The sequence below is a fragment of the Xiphophorus couchianus genome, chromosome 4, assembly GCF_001444195.1.
Source record: "Xiphophorus couchianus chromosome 4, X_couchianus-1.0, whole genome shotgun sequence".
Taxonomy (NCBI): domain Eukaryota; kingdom Metazoa; phylum Chordata; class Actinopteri; order Cyprinodontiformes; family Poeciliidae; genus Xiphophorus; species Xiphophorus couchianus.
In genome coordinates this window covers 5,979,855-5,997,158 of record NC_040231.1, presented here as the reverse complement: position 1 = coordinate 5,997,158, position 17,304 = coordinate 5,979,855, and the positions used below count along the sequence as shown (strand labels likewise).

Here is a 17,304-nt window from a genome sequence, read left to right as displayed (position 1 = left end):
CCAAATATCTAATTTGATTTTATTTTACAGTCCCTCAATACTTCTCAGCTTGTACTTCTAGCGATCCTGTGTTGGTAAAGCTAAATGCATAGAGGCATCATTCTTTTATTACAACCCTGTATATAACACTATATTTATGATAGCAGTACTTACAAAAACATGCAGTTGCAATAGCACTGCTGTAGTAGATAGTATTTTATTTCTCGTAATTAAAAGGCGCTCACTGTTTTCTTTGGGGTTTAAGATCTCAGCATGTGCTTTAATGGCAATTAGAGACCAAATATGTAATTGACATGCAAAGAGGCAATGCATGGCTCTCGAAATATAAGGTCCAAATAAATATTGCAAACACGCAGCATTTTGAATTGATATTGACATTGCAATGATGAATGCGATTTATTATATTATGCAGCTCTATTTGTAATTAAATGACAGAAGTATAGTAAACATTTATCATGATACGTGATATTATGCAAAACAGATTAACGTGCTACTGGAATAAATGAACCAGATGGAATTTGGCACTGCACCTCACTGTAAAGCTCACCTTTTCTCACTGGAACAGTAGAAAGAAAAAAAAAAGGAACATACTTGACATACTCCACTGGGGAAGTTTGACACAAACTGCAGATGTTAATATGAGCTTATAACCGAAAATAATGGTTCCATTGAGTGGGTTCAGGGTTTTCAGGGTATTGAAATTGTTTTCTAACTTTTAAATTGAAACCTGAACTTCTGGGTTACATTAACAAGAGAGCACAACCACTCCTTGTTCTCAGCTCGGAGCACACCGAGCTTCGAGTGCCACTTCATCCGCCTCACTCTTCTGCTCAAATGAATTCAGCGGCAGCATGACTCACTTGATTGAAGAACGAGACAAAAACAATCCCAGCTCATTTGACGCACGGTACCTGCGAGTTCACAAAGTCACACGTCACATGGCAAAGACTCATATAGAATAAAGACAAAAGGCCTGGATGAAACCTGAGCTTGCCAGGCTCTTCTTTGTTACCATGACGACCAGCTGTCGTCTACAGTCCCCAGGTGAACAGAGAGGAGGCTCAGAGGACAAATGGAAGACGACTCCGCCCACTGTGGGAATTCACAGATCCAGTGTGGCAACTGAAGACTTCTATTAACTTGTACATGACACATGAAATAAATGAGCAAAGAGAAACTAATAAAACCCTGAAAGCCTCTTGTTTTTATTTTTTTATATATATTTTTCCAATCTCTATCCCACTTGGCCTTTCCAAAGAACCAGGTGCAGTACTGGGTGTGTTGGCAGGTGTAAGAACAGGTTGAACAGGCTGTAAATGCCACTCTTTTAGGCCCTCCTCCTCCTTTTACCCACTTCTCTCTCCCAGGACAACAGCTGATTCATTCTTACATCTTGGCAGGTCAGCGGAGACATTTCGGTGCACCTGTTCTCATCTGACACAGCTTAAAAAATAAGGTAAGGATTTACAGAGGATACATTTTTATTTTAGCAACATATATGACACATGGGCTTACATAATCCTAGCAGGCAAGGTGGTGGCTTTACAAAGCTTTAGATTCAGGAAGTTATAGTCCTGAAACCATACCACAAAATTTAACAGGAAGGGAGCATAATAGTTTAGATTATGTACCTAATTGTAAAACCTTAAATAGATACATTAAAGTATGATATAAAAACAAGCCACAAAGGTAAAGATCATTTAGAGCTAGTTTTAAAAAAATGTTATTAGACTGACAAATCTTTAATGAGATAGATTGTAAACAGAGTTGTTTATCTGATCATAAGTTTTTTTGTATAAAAAGGAATAGCTGTACTCTTCTTACTGTATAAAAAAGATGTAACATTACTGTACAAATTAGGACTGCACAAACTGAAATGTTACTAATATTAGCATAAATTAAAAGATGACAATAACATAGGAAAATCCTGAGCAGCTTAAATGTCACATAATTAGTCGTATTGGTCTTTGTGTGGTGGCTGAATGGTGTGCAGGGTATAGTGTTACCTTTAGCCACTGTGTGTTCTTTTGTTTATGTGGGACTGGATCTCTGGAAAGCTGAGGCTGACAGGGCTGCTGAGGCGATAGCTGCTACAGACTCTGACAATTCAGCAGAGTGGGAACTCTTTTCAACAGAGGCTCCTCTGAGCGTGACGGGTCAGAGGTAAACACGTCTCCTGTTGTCTCCCCTGACCTCTCAAAGTCTTGTTGGTGTGACGCTCATGGTCAAATATACTCTCAGAGCGGTGCCGAGGGAGGATGTGAGAATAACATGACGGAGAGGAAGTGACAGTGGTTCGGATTAAAACAACCCACATATGTGGGTAGCACAAGCTCAAAATATTGGTAAAGTTTGACTCTGACAGGTCTGAATCATAGCAGGTGACCTGTGGCGTTTCTGAAACCAGTTTTAAAGCTTAAAATAAGGTTCTTGTATAATCAGAATTGTTTTCTGACTGACGTCAAATACATTTCCATGGCCAAAATCCAAACAAGTCAATACCTTCGCTGCGTCACCTGTTTGACTTGTTTTACAGTGGCTGGTTTCATTTACAATCCAGGCCCTGCAGTGTAATCAGACAAATCGAAAGCAGAGAGAAGGCGTTATTATCTATGTGTATAATTATTTTCAGCATTAAAATAATACATATACATTTGATAAAAAATTATTATTTAACCACTTTTTTGTTATATCTTAGCTTCTCATAGTTGAAAAACCATGGTTTTCTGTCACTGAAATTTTTGGTTTTAGCAAACATCTATTATATTATATTATATTATATTATATTATATTATATCCAGTTAATTTTTTTTCTATGTTTTAGATTTTAAACTGCAGGAGATTAAAAACTTTCATTTCAAAAAAAGAAATTGTGAAGAAATTGCTGTTAATTTTCGCACAAACTGGAAACTTTGAAGACAACCTTAATGCTGCTAGTTGCAGACAGCTAGCCATCTGAAGGGCATGGAAATGATGCTCTCACAAAAATGCTTTAAAGAGAGAGAATTATGTAAAATCAACTTTTTTGAGCTATATGTCATATTATAATGTTACTCCCTCATCAGAAACATGCCTGGAGTTTTGTTTTATTTTATGCATATTTGAGGAATCCCTGAATTCAGGGGTGACTAAGCGCATGCTCCTCCTCAGGGCTGCAGTCTCCAGCCGAGTATCTGCCTCACAGAACTCCCCTTAGCGATGCCTCCCCCACTCACTTGCTCCAGACTAACAGCAACAGCAATTTAAAAAAATCTGATGCAACTGCATGTCTGTTGAACTTCATATAAGCAGTGTAAAGAAAGAGAAGGAACTTCTTAAAGAGAGAGAGAAAGGCCAATTTAAAAGCATCATATTGCAAAGTCAAATTTCTTGTAACTTATGCTTGATGTACTGTATACATTTTTATAAAAACTGAAGGTAACATAGCTACTGGCTTGTGCTGTAAAACATACTGCACTACATGCCAGGAAAATACATAATACCACCCTCTGAAGCGTGATGAAGACCTCCTCAATGTTTTTTTTTATTAGCTGACTCAGTAGAATAGGGCAAGTCAAGAAATACTTTCTTTCATTGTTCAAAATGAGAGTCTTAAACATAGATTCAGAGTGTTGAGCTTCAAGTACTTATCTACAGAGCTCAAAATAATACCTTAAGTTTATTTCACCTGACAAAGTCCCTCAGTTACAGCAACTAGATGCAAAATCCTGACACGGACTTCACTGGGGAGAAATACTGCACTATTTTAATAATGCCATGCAGCACCCCTAGAAAGGATTGCTTGCAGAGTAACAGCAACCTTTTTTCTATTTCGGAGGTACAGATGCGCAAAACCTTGCTTCTCTGCAAGGTTAAAAGTGTCCACGAGTTAAAAACAGAAATAAGGACAGTGGTGGAACAAGTTACATGGCTCCCTTTGAAGAGCATTGTCTTTAGTTTTAACTAAAAACAATGCTCTTGTTTTTAGTGAAAAAAAACAAGACCATTATTTTTTTTATTAACCTGAAGCTGCACTTCAGGTTAATCATAAATTTCCATGCAAAATATTTGCTATATTTTATATTTTTACCTTTTACACTTACTCTGCAATTTACCACATTGTGTGACAGAAAAGAATGATACAAAGCACACACTGTTCCGAAACACAAACTTGTTTGCCTTTTTTCTTCCTCTTTAAAATAAAATATCAACACTTTCTCCTGGTGACTTAATCTCACTCCATTCTCTCTACCCTAGTGGATTGAAACACTTTTCTAAATGAAAGGCAAATGTGAACAGTTTGATTGATCCAGTATTCACACAGCAAGCAGGCGCCGTCATACCACCCACAGCGTTTCCATTTATTTTTCAGAGCGGACAAAACCTGGCACATGCTGTGAGGATGACAAACAAGCTGTTGAGAAACTGACCATAGCTTACTGTTTCAAGCTCATTGTTGTTTGTCAATCTATGGCATGACAGAGAAACAATCATTAATTAAGAGAAGATTGTTTTATATCATTTTCCGTTGATTGTGTCCAGATTGCACTGCTGCAACAAACACATGGCATTGTTACAAGAGGCTGAATGAGAAATAAGATCACCTCATTTGCATGTCCTTATTTCCAGGAGGCACCAATTTTACACTCGGTAGATGGATCCTTTCACTGTGGTAGTGAGAAGGAACAAAGCAGTAGATCAACAGAGAAACTCAGAGCAACCATGCCCTTTTGGGAGTTGCTGTCATTTGTATGTAGGAGTCATGCCGAAGGGAGAACACAAAGCTCACAGAGCATTTGTGCCAATTCATCCCTTCAGTAAGTCACATTTTTTCTAAAGATTGTGTTGCGACTCTGTTGAACTGTAGAAACTGCATAGAAATTCGCAGATGAGCTCCCCATGTTGTGGCTCAGGGTGTCATGATCCTGGAGTTGTTAACTATCATCTGAGAGGGTCTCAGGAAGTCGGACAGGGTCGACTGCTCAAGGATTTCTATTATGACTTGTGTCAGTAGTGCTGACCTGCACTATCAAAGCAACAATTTTGTTTTTGAACTTTTGGGAAATTGTTAAAAGCAGATATGTTTTGCTGCACTCAGTGTGGTTAAGGCTGAGTTTAAATGTGGAAGAAAAACAGCCGTTGAACACACAAAGATTTCTCCTGAAAGCATTTATTCTTGGCAGGTGTGCAAAGAGGAGCTTTAGTCACAGAAAACCAAAATGCAATATCATCATAAACATTTCTAAGATGTTTTAGCTTTTAAAATCTGCATTGTTAAATGTATTTGTATTTATGAAGCATGAAAAAACCACTGGTGCTCAGCAGAATACTGTGCTCTATAGTCATTAAAACAATGTTTGAGTTTGCAGTTTCCCATAGTAGAAAATGACTCACCAGATTGCAACTGGGTGACATGTAATTATTAAAATAAAACTACCCCAGTGGATGTGGGTTTTATTAAATGTCACATAAACTGTTATTCTCTTCATTAGGAAGGGAAATATTTAAATATGAAATAACAAGAGCATATTGCCACTCCCTCTCATTGCCGGACTGTTTTTAAACTCAAATGTAATCATGAGTAATAATGACTTCTGCAGCAACAGACTGACAAGAAAATCTAGAAGCCTTGTGACTGCAAATTATTACCAGTCCATCTGAAATGTACAGTACATGTATTGTTACTAGTTGTTAATGCCACATGGCAATTATGGTCATGAAGGAATTTTTAGGAGATCCTTAGAAGGACCTATTTAACTTTTATGGATCAGAAATTGAAGCTGGATAATTGATCTTATCAGAAATGTCGACAGAGGAGGATTATATCCTAATGCCTACATTGCATACTTGCTGTGTGTTTCAGTGGCAAAAGAAGACATGCTGCCTTAGGGAAAGAACACTGTAACATCATCTTCCTACCCATTAGATACTGTAGAATACACAATTTGACACTCAACTAAGGCAAGTCTGCCATTGATTGTTCGCAAGTCAAAACATTCTGTCTTGAGTGTAGCAACTCTGAGAAGCTATTTATACTGTATTCAAATGCAGAATTTACGCAATTGCTAATCTAATGTCGAAGCAATGAGCAAAATAATAATATGAGTTAATGCCATGCGACAGCATGTAGACACTTCACCCACTATTGAAAATTCACAGATCTCAGATTAATACTTGACACAGCTCTTACTCTTTGGTTATGCCAGCTATTAGTTATGTGAGCACTTCAGGTCAATAAGCACCCATCCCTACACTGGCACTTCATCCTAAAATGCAAAAGAAAAAGAGACATCATGTTGTCCTGTGAATTCTACACCTTTCCTCCCAGTATACACACACTTTACAAAATGGAGCCACAACAGACATGCTTTGAAGACATGATAGCTTCTCATTTGTTCATTAGAAAGACAATTTTTGACACACTAAAATATCAAGATGTAAAAGCAACTTAAAGTCTGTAAAGATATTCACCTCAAAACTGAAAATATTTCAGGGAATCTTTAACATCTTCATGGACATCCATTTTGTTTTCAATCATTGTAAGGCTGAATAGATGCCAATATTTGCTGATATGGCCTGATGCTGTTTCAAAAGTTCCCTTTGATGCTTTAAAGAAGAATCTTGATACTGCTTGACACCTCTTTGAAAATCTATATGACAGTTCTAGTGACAGTGTCAAGGTCTATGCTGTCCCATGAGAAATATGCAAAGATGTTCCCCTCAACACTGTTTTGAAGATACCCTTGATTTGAAACTAGTTACTGGACTAAAAATCCAGTCTATCCACCTCTAAACTCATACATAGACACATGCAAAAGAAGATACAACTGTTATTATATTATATTATATTTTTTATCTTTGTATTTGTAGCTTTAAAGTTTTAACTTTTTAATAGCTTACATAGACACCAAGCCTACATGTTAGCCTTTGGGCAAAAGGGTGGGAGATATTCTGTTGGTTTGGATTCTGGATATTGTGAACATAGACACTCCTCTATTAAATATTTTATATTACATGGGTAAATTAAATTATAAAGACTTAATGCTAAATATGTTTTGTGCATACTTTAGTATTAACAGTTTCTAGGTTTTAAACAAATCAGTGACAAATAGGTTTAGTTTCTGAGATCTCTGATAATGAAATACTCTATCAAGTATCTCAGTCTTATATTTAACATGTAAATACAGCTATCAAAGGAAGGCTTACAAAGTCATATGATGTGTATTCCTAGTTTTTACTTTGTCTGTTTTCTTTTTATGTCTAGAAAAACAACAGGAAAATGAAGCCTTTAAAAATCACAGCAAGCCTCCTCCTGCTTTTTCAAGCGTTTCACCTGGTATGCCTGCAAAATTCAACTGACTCTCCGGGACGCACAATTGATAAGGCCTGGCTCCGTCAGCTGCCCAGAAATGAAGTCCAAAGTGAAAATGCTGCATCTAGCGGAGACGGTGGATTTGATCAGGGAACTGATCAGGTAACAGCATTCAACAATGGCTTGAGCAGCGGAATATCATCTGGCTTCATGGCTGAAGAGGAGGAGAATACGACAAGCCAGGATAAGAGTGCAAATTCAAGTGATTTCAGCACAATCATGCCCCATGCATTTGAAAATGAAACAGCTGAAGAACCAAAATTGCCAGTCGCAGCCATCTCTCCAAGAAATGTGACCACAGAGTCTGCGAACTCAAGCCAAACCAACATGACTTACCCTGAAGAGGAGTTTAACTCAACTATGACAGCAGACAAGACAACTAGCGCTGGAGGCCTCTCCAATAACACTAACTTACAGCCCACAACGACCACGGAAAAACCTGCAACAACAACTACCAAAACACCTGAGGAAGATAAAGGATTGAGAAACTTCACAGAAAATACCAACACATCTGTGACAACCACAGCAGTACCGGAGATAAATAGGTCAACCACTATAACCACAGCAGCACCGGAGATACAGGGGTCAACCACCAAATCTTCAACTACGACTGCGCCACCATCTGAAACCACACAAACAAGGTCTGAAACCACCACCACTGCAGTTTTAGACACACCGGATTCGGCTAACAAGAAAATTGCAATCGGCTCGGATCGGGGTTCTGTGACAGACACAGGTATGGCAGACTCCGAAACATATTTCAGACCTGAAAAATTAATTCTTGTGTATGTGCCTTTCTAGTAACTAGTTTAATAATTAGTCAGGAATGGATAGTTTGGAAGAAAGGAAAAATAATTCCGGAAAATCACATTAAAGATAAAGCTTTAGGTTTTCAGTGTACTTTTGACATACTTAAGTCTTAAACCTGTGGCAAGTAGATTTAGGTTGGATTCCTTAAATAAAATTATAAAAAGAAACTCATTTTTGGTGTGATCAACCCTATGATGCTCTTACTGTTTTTTAATAAATCGCAATTGTTTTTAATTTCATGTTGCGGGATAGTTGTTTGCCTGACATAAATCCTGCTTTTTTTCCTCAAAAGGGAGCATTCATATGTACTTAACACATCCTGATTACAAGAGTGACATCTTTTAAACTTTTTATGAGGCAAACACTAATTTGTGAGAGAAACTAGCATGAAATCTTTAATGCATTCTGTGAGATTTGCTCCTTATAAGCACATTTATCACGGTTGCATGTTAACACACTGGGTATTTCCGCCCTTTCCCTGACCCACATTTGGCTCCATCTCTTTTCCCACTGGCAAAGGACAAATGCTCATTCTTTCAAAGGCAAAGGTTGGATTGAGTTTCACGTTTTATCGATGGAGCCTCTAAGGGAGAAAGGGTCTGTTACAGCTCCCCTCTCAGCAGGACAATGAGACCCTGTTTTAGCTGCAAAAACAGCCTGAAAAAAGGCAGCACAGGCCTGAATTTAAAGATGCCTTTCACTTAATGCAGGAGCGTGAGACTAGCTTTGTGGTGTCGACCTCCAGATTTTGAAGATTTGGGAGTGGGAAAGGCTGCATGTCATACACATTTGTGCAATTCAGTCTGAAATTCTGTTGTTTTTTTCTGTTAAACCACCCGGAAAGGTACATGTGGGCAAGCACAGTGAGAACAAAATGGCTGATAAAGAGTAGGCACAGGGTTGGATTTTAAATAAAACTCGCATCCCATGGACAGATGTGACAGCAAGACATAACACTAACAAATGATGGCAATAAACGGTAGGAAAACAGTTGTGAAACTGTGGGCGAGCCACAAGCAGAAGAAAAAGAAAAAAAAGAAAAGACTCTCCACAGTTACCATGACAGGCACAGCATGCTCACAGTCAACATACAATGACTCCCACCATGTTCTGGAGATAAACAAAACATATATAAATATGCAGGTAGTATAATACTTTGCTTTCTCTGACCTCAATACATGGAAACACCCACTCAGTCCTTGGTGTTTGATTTCACTTGGCCACAGTGAATATTACAGTGGTTCAGCTTCAGGATAAATGCTAATGTTAGTTATGACTTACACTTACTTGATTTATACACCTTTAGTGGTCTCACTTTGCTCATTCACTCAGTTTAATCCCCTGTGCTTCACAATATTTTTCAAAAAAGTGTATGCAAGTTTAGATTATTTTATTTTATTTCTAGCCTAGGAAAGCAACATTTGAACTCTGACAAATACATAGTTGTTCAGTGCATTTCATTGTTTAATGTAACAACCATTGCAAACAAAACCTCGGCATATTTCTCGATATGATTGCTCTGACTATTAGATATTAGTAGTTTACAGACCCAAGTTTATGCTGCTAGTATGTAAGGCAAACTTAATTAGATTACTTTTAATTAATAAGTTTGAATGTTTAAAATGTTGGCATTTAAAATGTTTTTACTGAAGAGGATAAAAAAATACACACACATTAGTATTTGATCAGCAGATTAAAGGAAAAAATGTTTGATTTTGATCTTTGGCTATTTAACTGCTGCATTCCTACTTCAGTATTGTTGAAAGATAAATGTATTATTTTTTTAAATTTGTCACCATATGGCATTTCAGTGTCAAATAAACAAAATTGTACATATGACCATGCACATAACATTTCCTGATAGAATTGCACGCTTTAAGGAAAAAATGAATCTCTAATTTTATTGCTGAATCATATGGTCATATTGAAATATAGAGACCTATATATATCTGCTCTCATTGATACACCAATAAGAAAGAGAAAGGCTTTGCAACATAGCTTCCTAAAACTCCTCATGCCAATATGTTGTTTCTGCTTGATGTTCTGTGCGAGCCATAACTTAAATGGATTCAAATATCTGTGACCCATAGAGACATGAACTGAGAAATGTCATCCAAGTGCTACTCAGGTTCCATAAACCTTATTCAAATGATGAACGCAGCATGGCACCTTAAAATATTCAAATTAATTCAGAAAATTATCGTGATTTTTGGCATGTTAATTGCATTAATTATCACAGTGTAAATTCTGTAATTCTGCCTAATTAGGATGTGTATCAATGCAGCGTGCCAACACATTTTTCAAAAACACATTTTCAGCCCTAATTATGTGACAATTAGCCCTCAAAGATGGGAGTTGATATAAATCATTTAATTGTTGACAAATTATTTATAACTCTTTCCCACCCACACCCATGCCCCTCTTTTCTCTAATGAAGGTTCAGTAGTGGATCCTTACAGGAGTAAAAGGAATGTGGCTTGGTTGGCTGTGCTGGGAACAGCAGCTGTGACAGCCGTCGTGGGATTGGTGGCCTACATCATTCTGAAAAAGAAACAACAGAAAGCTTTCACTCACAGAAAGCTGGTGGAGGAGTACCCTTCAGATCCAGGTAGGTTAACCCTAAGACACCTGCTGAGAAGATGTTTTCTATGCGGGAGATAAAGCTTTTATTCACCAGAGCCTGCAGGAGAGGTGGGACCCCAAGGAAGATTAAGCAACTATTACAAATACAGCTCCTTTCCAAAGTATTCGTACTTTAAAAAGTTTTCACATTTTGTCCCTTATGGCCACAACTATATTTTATTGGGATTTTATGTAATTGGACATTATGTATTTTTTAAGTAGTAAGTGGTAGTAGTAAATGTACACATTTAACTTTTTTAAAAGTAAAAATCTGAAGTGCACAATGCCCAAATTATTCAGTGTTATTTTTAAAATTGATTAATGGATTTATTTTGGTGGCTTGCAGCAGGCCTAGGTGCTGTTAGCCACCTATAAACCCAAAGAGCTGGATCTTCTTGTCATTGAATTCCATTGAGTTTTAGATCTAGACTTTGGCCACTCTACGTTAAAATGCTTCAGTTCAAACAATTTCGCTGCAGCTTTTGCTGTAACGACAGATTAATTTCTGCCTCTAACAGGCCTCTCCTCCTCAGTGTCGTGGTCAGGCTCATATGTAGTGTCAGCTTACCACAAACCATCCTCTGGCTGGAAAACTTTTTTCATAAGTTTACTGTTTCTTTCAATAATAGCTTTGTTCTTGCTGATCTTCCATAAATGCTAGATAGTAGTTATGAACAGATTGTCCTGCTTTGCTATGTATCTCAGCAGATCCTTCAGAGTAACCACAATTACGATGGATTTTATTTAGAGACATCACAATAACAGAAGTTGAATGCAAATGTTTGCATCATTTTTTAGATTTCTATTTAATGGCGAAATTGGAAATAATGTGTTGTTTTGCATCAATTTCAGATCAAAGCTCTACGTTGTTTATCCCCTTCATACATCTGAAATGTGACAGAATGGGGAAAAATTCCATGAGTATAAATATTTTTGCCCGACACTGTGGATAAATAGATGGATGTCCATCTGGCTTACGGGAGATTGACTTTCAACTTTTGAATATATGTTGAAATAAAATTTTTGCTAGGCCAGATGTCCAAGTTGTTGCTCCTTAATAGTGCACATTTACTTTCCGAGAGTTTTTATGTTCATTCATAAACTAGTTCCCATAAGTTTAACATTGTTGGGAGACATGATACATAGCCAATTAACACCTGTTAATGAGAGAGCTTTGGATGTGCTAGCTGGCAGATTTTATCGCCTCCAGACTGTACTGTAACAGGCTGATGTTTGGAGCTGCATAACTCATCTTGCTTTAATAAGATAACCCCTCCATAATGAGGAAACCTCACCAAGCAAAATAGAGTCACGTAATAGGATAGTGAACAATCTGTCTCATTCTTGTCATAAGCATTGAGATACTAGGTACTTTGTCAGTCACAGTTTCCCCTAAGCACCCTCATATTTAACCTCGCTGTAAAGCTCAGAGCAAAATTAAATGGCACAAGAATGCAGAAAGCATTTTTTTTTCTTCAACAAGCCCACAAGCATATATTCATACTGTATATAGACATTTTGGTTTGTGGTGACAGGTCATTTTGTCTGTAGTGCACAGATTACAAAAGTCAACTGGACTTTGAACCATTGTAAATGCAGAACTGTACTGTTCTTTTCACAAGAAACATTGTTAAGAAAATGTAAAACAAAAGCTTAATTGAAGAGTCATATTAAGAAATAATATCCTCTGTTAATCTGGTACTATATACTGATAATAGCAATCAGTAGATAAATGTACTGCATAAATGTCAATAATGAGTTGCATTTTTCTTATAGATAAAAATATTGTTGATCATATCTCTTGTGGGTTTCAGTTATTTGTTTTTTATATATGTTCATTCACACTCTCACAATATCTAAATATAATGACTTCCTTCTTTCTACAAAGCAAATTATACCAATCTCCACAGAATAACTGTGCCATAACTAAGTATTGGTCCCATACAGATTTCTATTTTTCAACTAAATATTTCAGATCATGAAGCAACTTTTGATATCTGATGAAGATAACAAATCAACACAACTTGCAATACTTAAAGTCCTATTTAATTTCTTAGTAAATAAATATTTAGATTTGGTTTGGATTTTCAATTGAAAATGACATTCCAATTCTAAAATAACTAACCTGTGATTTTCTAATTATCAGTCCTCAGATTAGACAACTGTGAACCTTTGGACCTGAACTACGGCAGTTCAGCTTACTACAACCCAGGACTCCAAGGGGACAGCATTCAAATGACCAACATTCCAGGACGATGCTGAAACCTTAAAGGACTCCCTGGACCAACACATGGATGCATGCCAGAAAGAAATTCAGAAAATTGTCTTTTTTGGGGAAAGAAGAATGTCAAGTGTTGGAAAAAGAACTGTTGTAGAGTGGCGCTTGCTAATGGGAAAAAGGGATCCATTTACAATAAACTAGGTTTCAGATACAAACCATGCATTGTATTTGCTAAGCCAGTCTAAATTACACTGTGACAGCCAAAGTGAACTTTCTGCCATTTAAGTATGTTGCCAAACGGAATCAAATGAAGGCTTTCCAATTTTCAACATTTTAAATTTGCTTTTGATGAAAGATATAAAAGATTGTACAACTGTTTTGAGAGTATTTTGAAGGCAAAAAACACCATATGAAGCTGAGTTGAAGAAAAAAGATTGAGAATTTGGCTCCTGCCAGTGAAAAAAGAAAAAGACCTGCTGTTTTCCTACTTCTTAAATACGAGATAACACTGTGATCAGCTGAGACATTTAATACAAAATTCAGAAACCCTGATGAGCAATAAATTTTTATTTATCAGTAATCACCTGCTGTTACAACACAACACAGGACATTACAAGTACCATTTAAACTTCCAATTTGAACTATTCGGTAACTGGCAGTCACAGGCTGAGTTTGTGAATTAACCTGACTAAATAAAATGATTTAGTTTGTTTTCTGCACTACTGAAGGAGGCGGAGGAAAGCTGGATGCCGTTTTGCTATTCATGGAATGATTTTATTTCATAAGGGGAGTTGTGTACTTATTTCTAGCACTTTTTAGTTACAACATATTGCACTTTTCAAGTCTTCCAACTTCTAGATGTCCGAGCAGAGATCTGATATAGCATCAGCATGGACTTTGGAGAATTAAGTAGCATTTACCTGCTTCATAAAGCAGCTATTATTAATCCTTCTTGTTCTCTTTATGCTTCAACATGGACCAGGGGGCCTTTTAAAAGAAAAGCATATCTTTTAATAACATATAGATGCTGTTTTGCCCTTTCACAAATCACATCTTTGTACTTTCATATATACGTAAGTACGTACATACATACACACTGTACATATATAAACGAGATATTTTGAAATGTTATGATTAGCTCCTTTCTATTCCCTTACTTTGCTGTTTTACATCAAAATACATGTTCCATCACAACTGTCAAGAAAAATTACTCTCAAAATAAATGTTTTGGCTCCCTCTATCCTTTCACTCGCCATTACCTGATTGAAATCCACACTCGATCAATATGTACTGTGAATATGATTGATATGTGCCTTGGCTCGCCCTTAACAACCAACAAGTTGGGAAAGTGTGCTGCGATGTTGGTAGATGCAGCTGGCACGGCTGATTTGCTTCCTTCCTCGCCATAATTTCTGACATCAATCAGAGCTGTGGCTTGCTGCTGCCCCTAAAGAATCACCACAATTACTACTGAAATAATAGTGCAGATAGATAGTGGGGAATTTCGCCACCTCTACTTATTAAGATGTTACAGAGCTTGAAAATGCATGCCCAAACAACAAGATGCATAATTTATTTTTTTTGTTGATTAATAAGATGAATTTAAATACTTACAAAACAGGATTTTTCAATTTCTTAAACAGAATACATAAAAATGTAAGATAACGTTAGCTGTGGGAGATTCAGTGGGTTGTTTTGTTTTGGAGGACCTTTCAAAAATATTCATACTGCTAGAACTTTGTCAAGGTTTGCTACAAAGCTTATTGTAATTTATTTGTTTTGATGCACTTTTGTGAAGTAAGTTGATGCATAAACCACTAATAGGGCTCTGGCTGTATGTTTTCAGTCTTTCTACAGAAGGAACATGAACCCATATCTCAATTAGAAATTATTTGAAACCTCAAACCATTTCCTTCCAGAATTTTACAGTATGTGGCCCAAATGTGGCTAAGACCTGCCATCATGAGTTGCTATCCTGCAACTTTTAGATGCATTCCTTCTGCAGCACACCTGGATCAGTTGAATGTTGAATAAGTTTTAACACCTTAGCAGAGCACTGCAGATGACTGGCAAAAATTCTGAAAACCTTTAAATTCAGTATTCCAATATTAAATCTGAATGTTCCACAGGTTACTCAAATCAATTAACTGATTCCAATCCTGTGATAAAGTGTATAAACACTTCTTTGGGAGGTATAGGCAGGTTAATTTACACTTCCAGCTAAGCAAAATTTATTGAAACAAAATTAAATGATTCCTATCTAAATTGAAGCCATGTTTGCAGTTTATTGGCTACATTTGAATTAATTATTCTCGCGATAACTTGCTGAAAATTAGTTTAACCTACAAGCCAAACCTTTTGTAATACTGAAATCTGTGTCTGTCTATCTAATGAGCCTCTGAAAAACAGTTAAGTGGTCAACAGAGCATCACGCTGGAAGTCTTATTTTTAATTAACATAAGGTCTTGTCCTTGACTTCAAAGGTGGAAAGATGTAATCAAAAACTAGTTTCTCTAAATTGGTTTTTAGATACCCATTGCTGCATATTTCATGTTTTTTTCTTTGTCAGGTGAACAGTTCTGCTCTCAATTTTCTATGCACTTCATAAAGTCACCTAAAAACTGCAGTACTTACTTCCATTTTAAAGTTCAGAGAGACTTTAGCAAGTTAACAAGACCTTCATTTTCTGATTTGACTTCAGTATTCCTGCGATTTGTTCTCGCCTTCTGTGACAAAAGAAGACATGTTGGTTTAATTTATTTTCTAAGACGAGCAGCATGCTCACCAGGCAGGTCTCATATCTAAACCTCAACAAGGTTCAGTCGATGAAGCCAATTAGTACAAAGAAGCCTATGCACCATCTACCTCCATCAATGAGAGGCCATTGGGGACGTGTGGGTACGTAAAGGATCGTGACTTACATTCAATTGGGAGAATATGTCTGTTGTGCACAGCACTGTTCTCCTGACACTGCTTTCCAAATGAGTCAAACATAAAAAACTTCAGACCTCCTACTCAGCATGTCGGCAACGCCTTTGAAGCCGTAGGCTTAAAGCAAGAAGCTTTTGCTGATTTGAGTTTCTCGTGGATTCTGATGTCACTCGGTATGACAGCTTTCACAGAAAGCAGCATTAATCTTCTACACTGAAGCTGATATGATTCATCTATTGTTTCATAAAAAACATGTCAAAGCTGATACAAAATATGATCAGACAGATTCTTCTATCAGCCATTTTATGTCCTGTTTCTTTCACTCCTCTAATTAGACTTAGCCAACAGAGTTTTAATGTCGGAAGAGGAAGAGTACATTTCAGTCTGCAGGGGGAAAATTTATATTACTGGTGATAAATGTGAGAACTCTCATCTCTCAGCTGCTGCTGCTTTCCTATCCCTTATTTAATATAATAAAAATAAAAATATTTGATGAGTTTGGACAAGTATGTTGCGAGGGAAAAAAAAGAAGACTTTCTTAGTACTGTGAGATGTATAGAGATGTAAATGTTTTCATTAGCATCCACAAAAAAAAAAAAACATTTTGTTGATTTGGCTGTTTGTTTTGTGAGAAATATGCCAAAGGAGGGTGCAAAAAATTCACCAAGTTATTCTTAGACCAAACACTAAGGAGGAAGAGAAAAAAGTTAGACTTTATAACAGCAAAATCGGCACTGGCTAATAGCTATGTTGTCCTGTAAAACAGTGGTCCAACCTTTTTCTCACCGCAGACCGGTCAAGGCTTGGCAATTTTACTGCGGCCCGGTAGGAGAGAGGATGTGGGGAGGGTGAACCGTCAGACAGGTTTCTACATGTGCCCGCTAAAGCCTAGTTCACACTGCACAATTTTACATCATCTTAGAACGTTCCGAGTGTGGCTTGCAATAATCTAACCGATCATCCTGCAGTGTGGTGTGTTGCGTAGAACGTCAGGATCACTCCGATTTAAAATTGGGCATTTTCAACATGTTGATTGTCTTGGCCCGACTATCGCAGCGTGTGGAGTTTTCCCTGACTGGGAGCGAGAACGCAACCTGTTGAATTTGACAGGTAGAAAATCAGAAAGCGCGGTGACGTAATCGCGGAGGGAATCCCAAACAGCTGACATGGCGCAACAGAGTGGACAAATCCGTTGTCCTGTCTCTTCTCTGGGCCTTTTCCCCTTCTCAAAGAAGTCTTCTAAAGACATCTGATCTGTTTCTTACTCCTTTTGCCGCTTGTTGGCGTGCAAGACGTAACCGAGAGAATCCGGTTAAAGGATTTTCAAAATAAAATAATCCTCCAGACTCAGATAATACATAAAACGGAA

General features: G+C 37.2%; 1 protein-coding gene across 2 annotated transcripts; it reads left to right on the top strand.

The window, feature by feature from the left end:
• Positions 1-1,325: 1,325 nt before the first annotated feature.
• Positions 1,326-14,242, top strand: LOC114143386 (mucin-15). 2 transcript variants are annotated; one of them, XM_028015353.1, is made up of 5 exons: positions 1,368-1,456; positions 2,058-2,163; positions 7,244-8,087; positions 10,599-10,769; positions 12,930-14,242. In XM_028015353.1, exons 3-5 carry the CDS (start codon positions 7,259-7,261, stop codon positions 13,043-13,045), a joined length of 1,116 nt encoding a protein of 371 aa, XP_027871154.1. In that variant the 5' UTR covers positions 1,368-1,456; positions 2,058-2,163; positions 7,244-7,258; the 3' UTR covers positions 13,046-14,242. The 2 variants fall into 2 exon arrangements, with proteins under 2 accessions (XP_027871153.1, XP_027871154.1); XM_028015352.1 differs by lacking the exon at positions 2,058-2,163 and having other exon boundaries at positions 1,326-1,456.
• Positions 14,243-17,304: the final 3,062 nt, after the last annotated feature.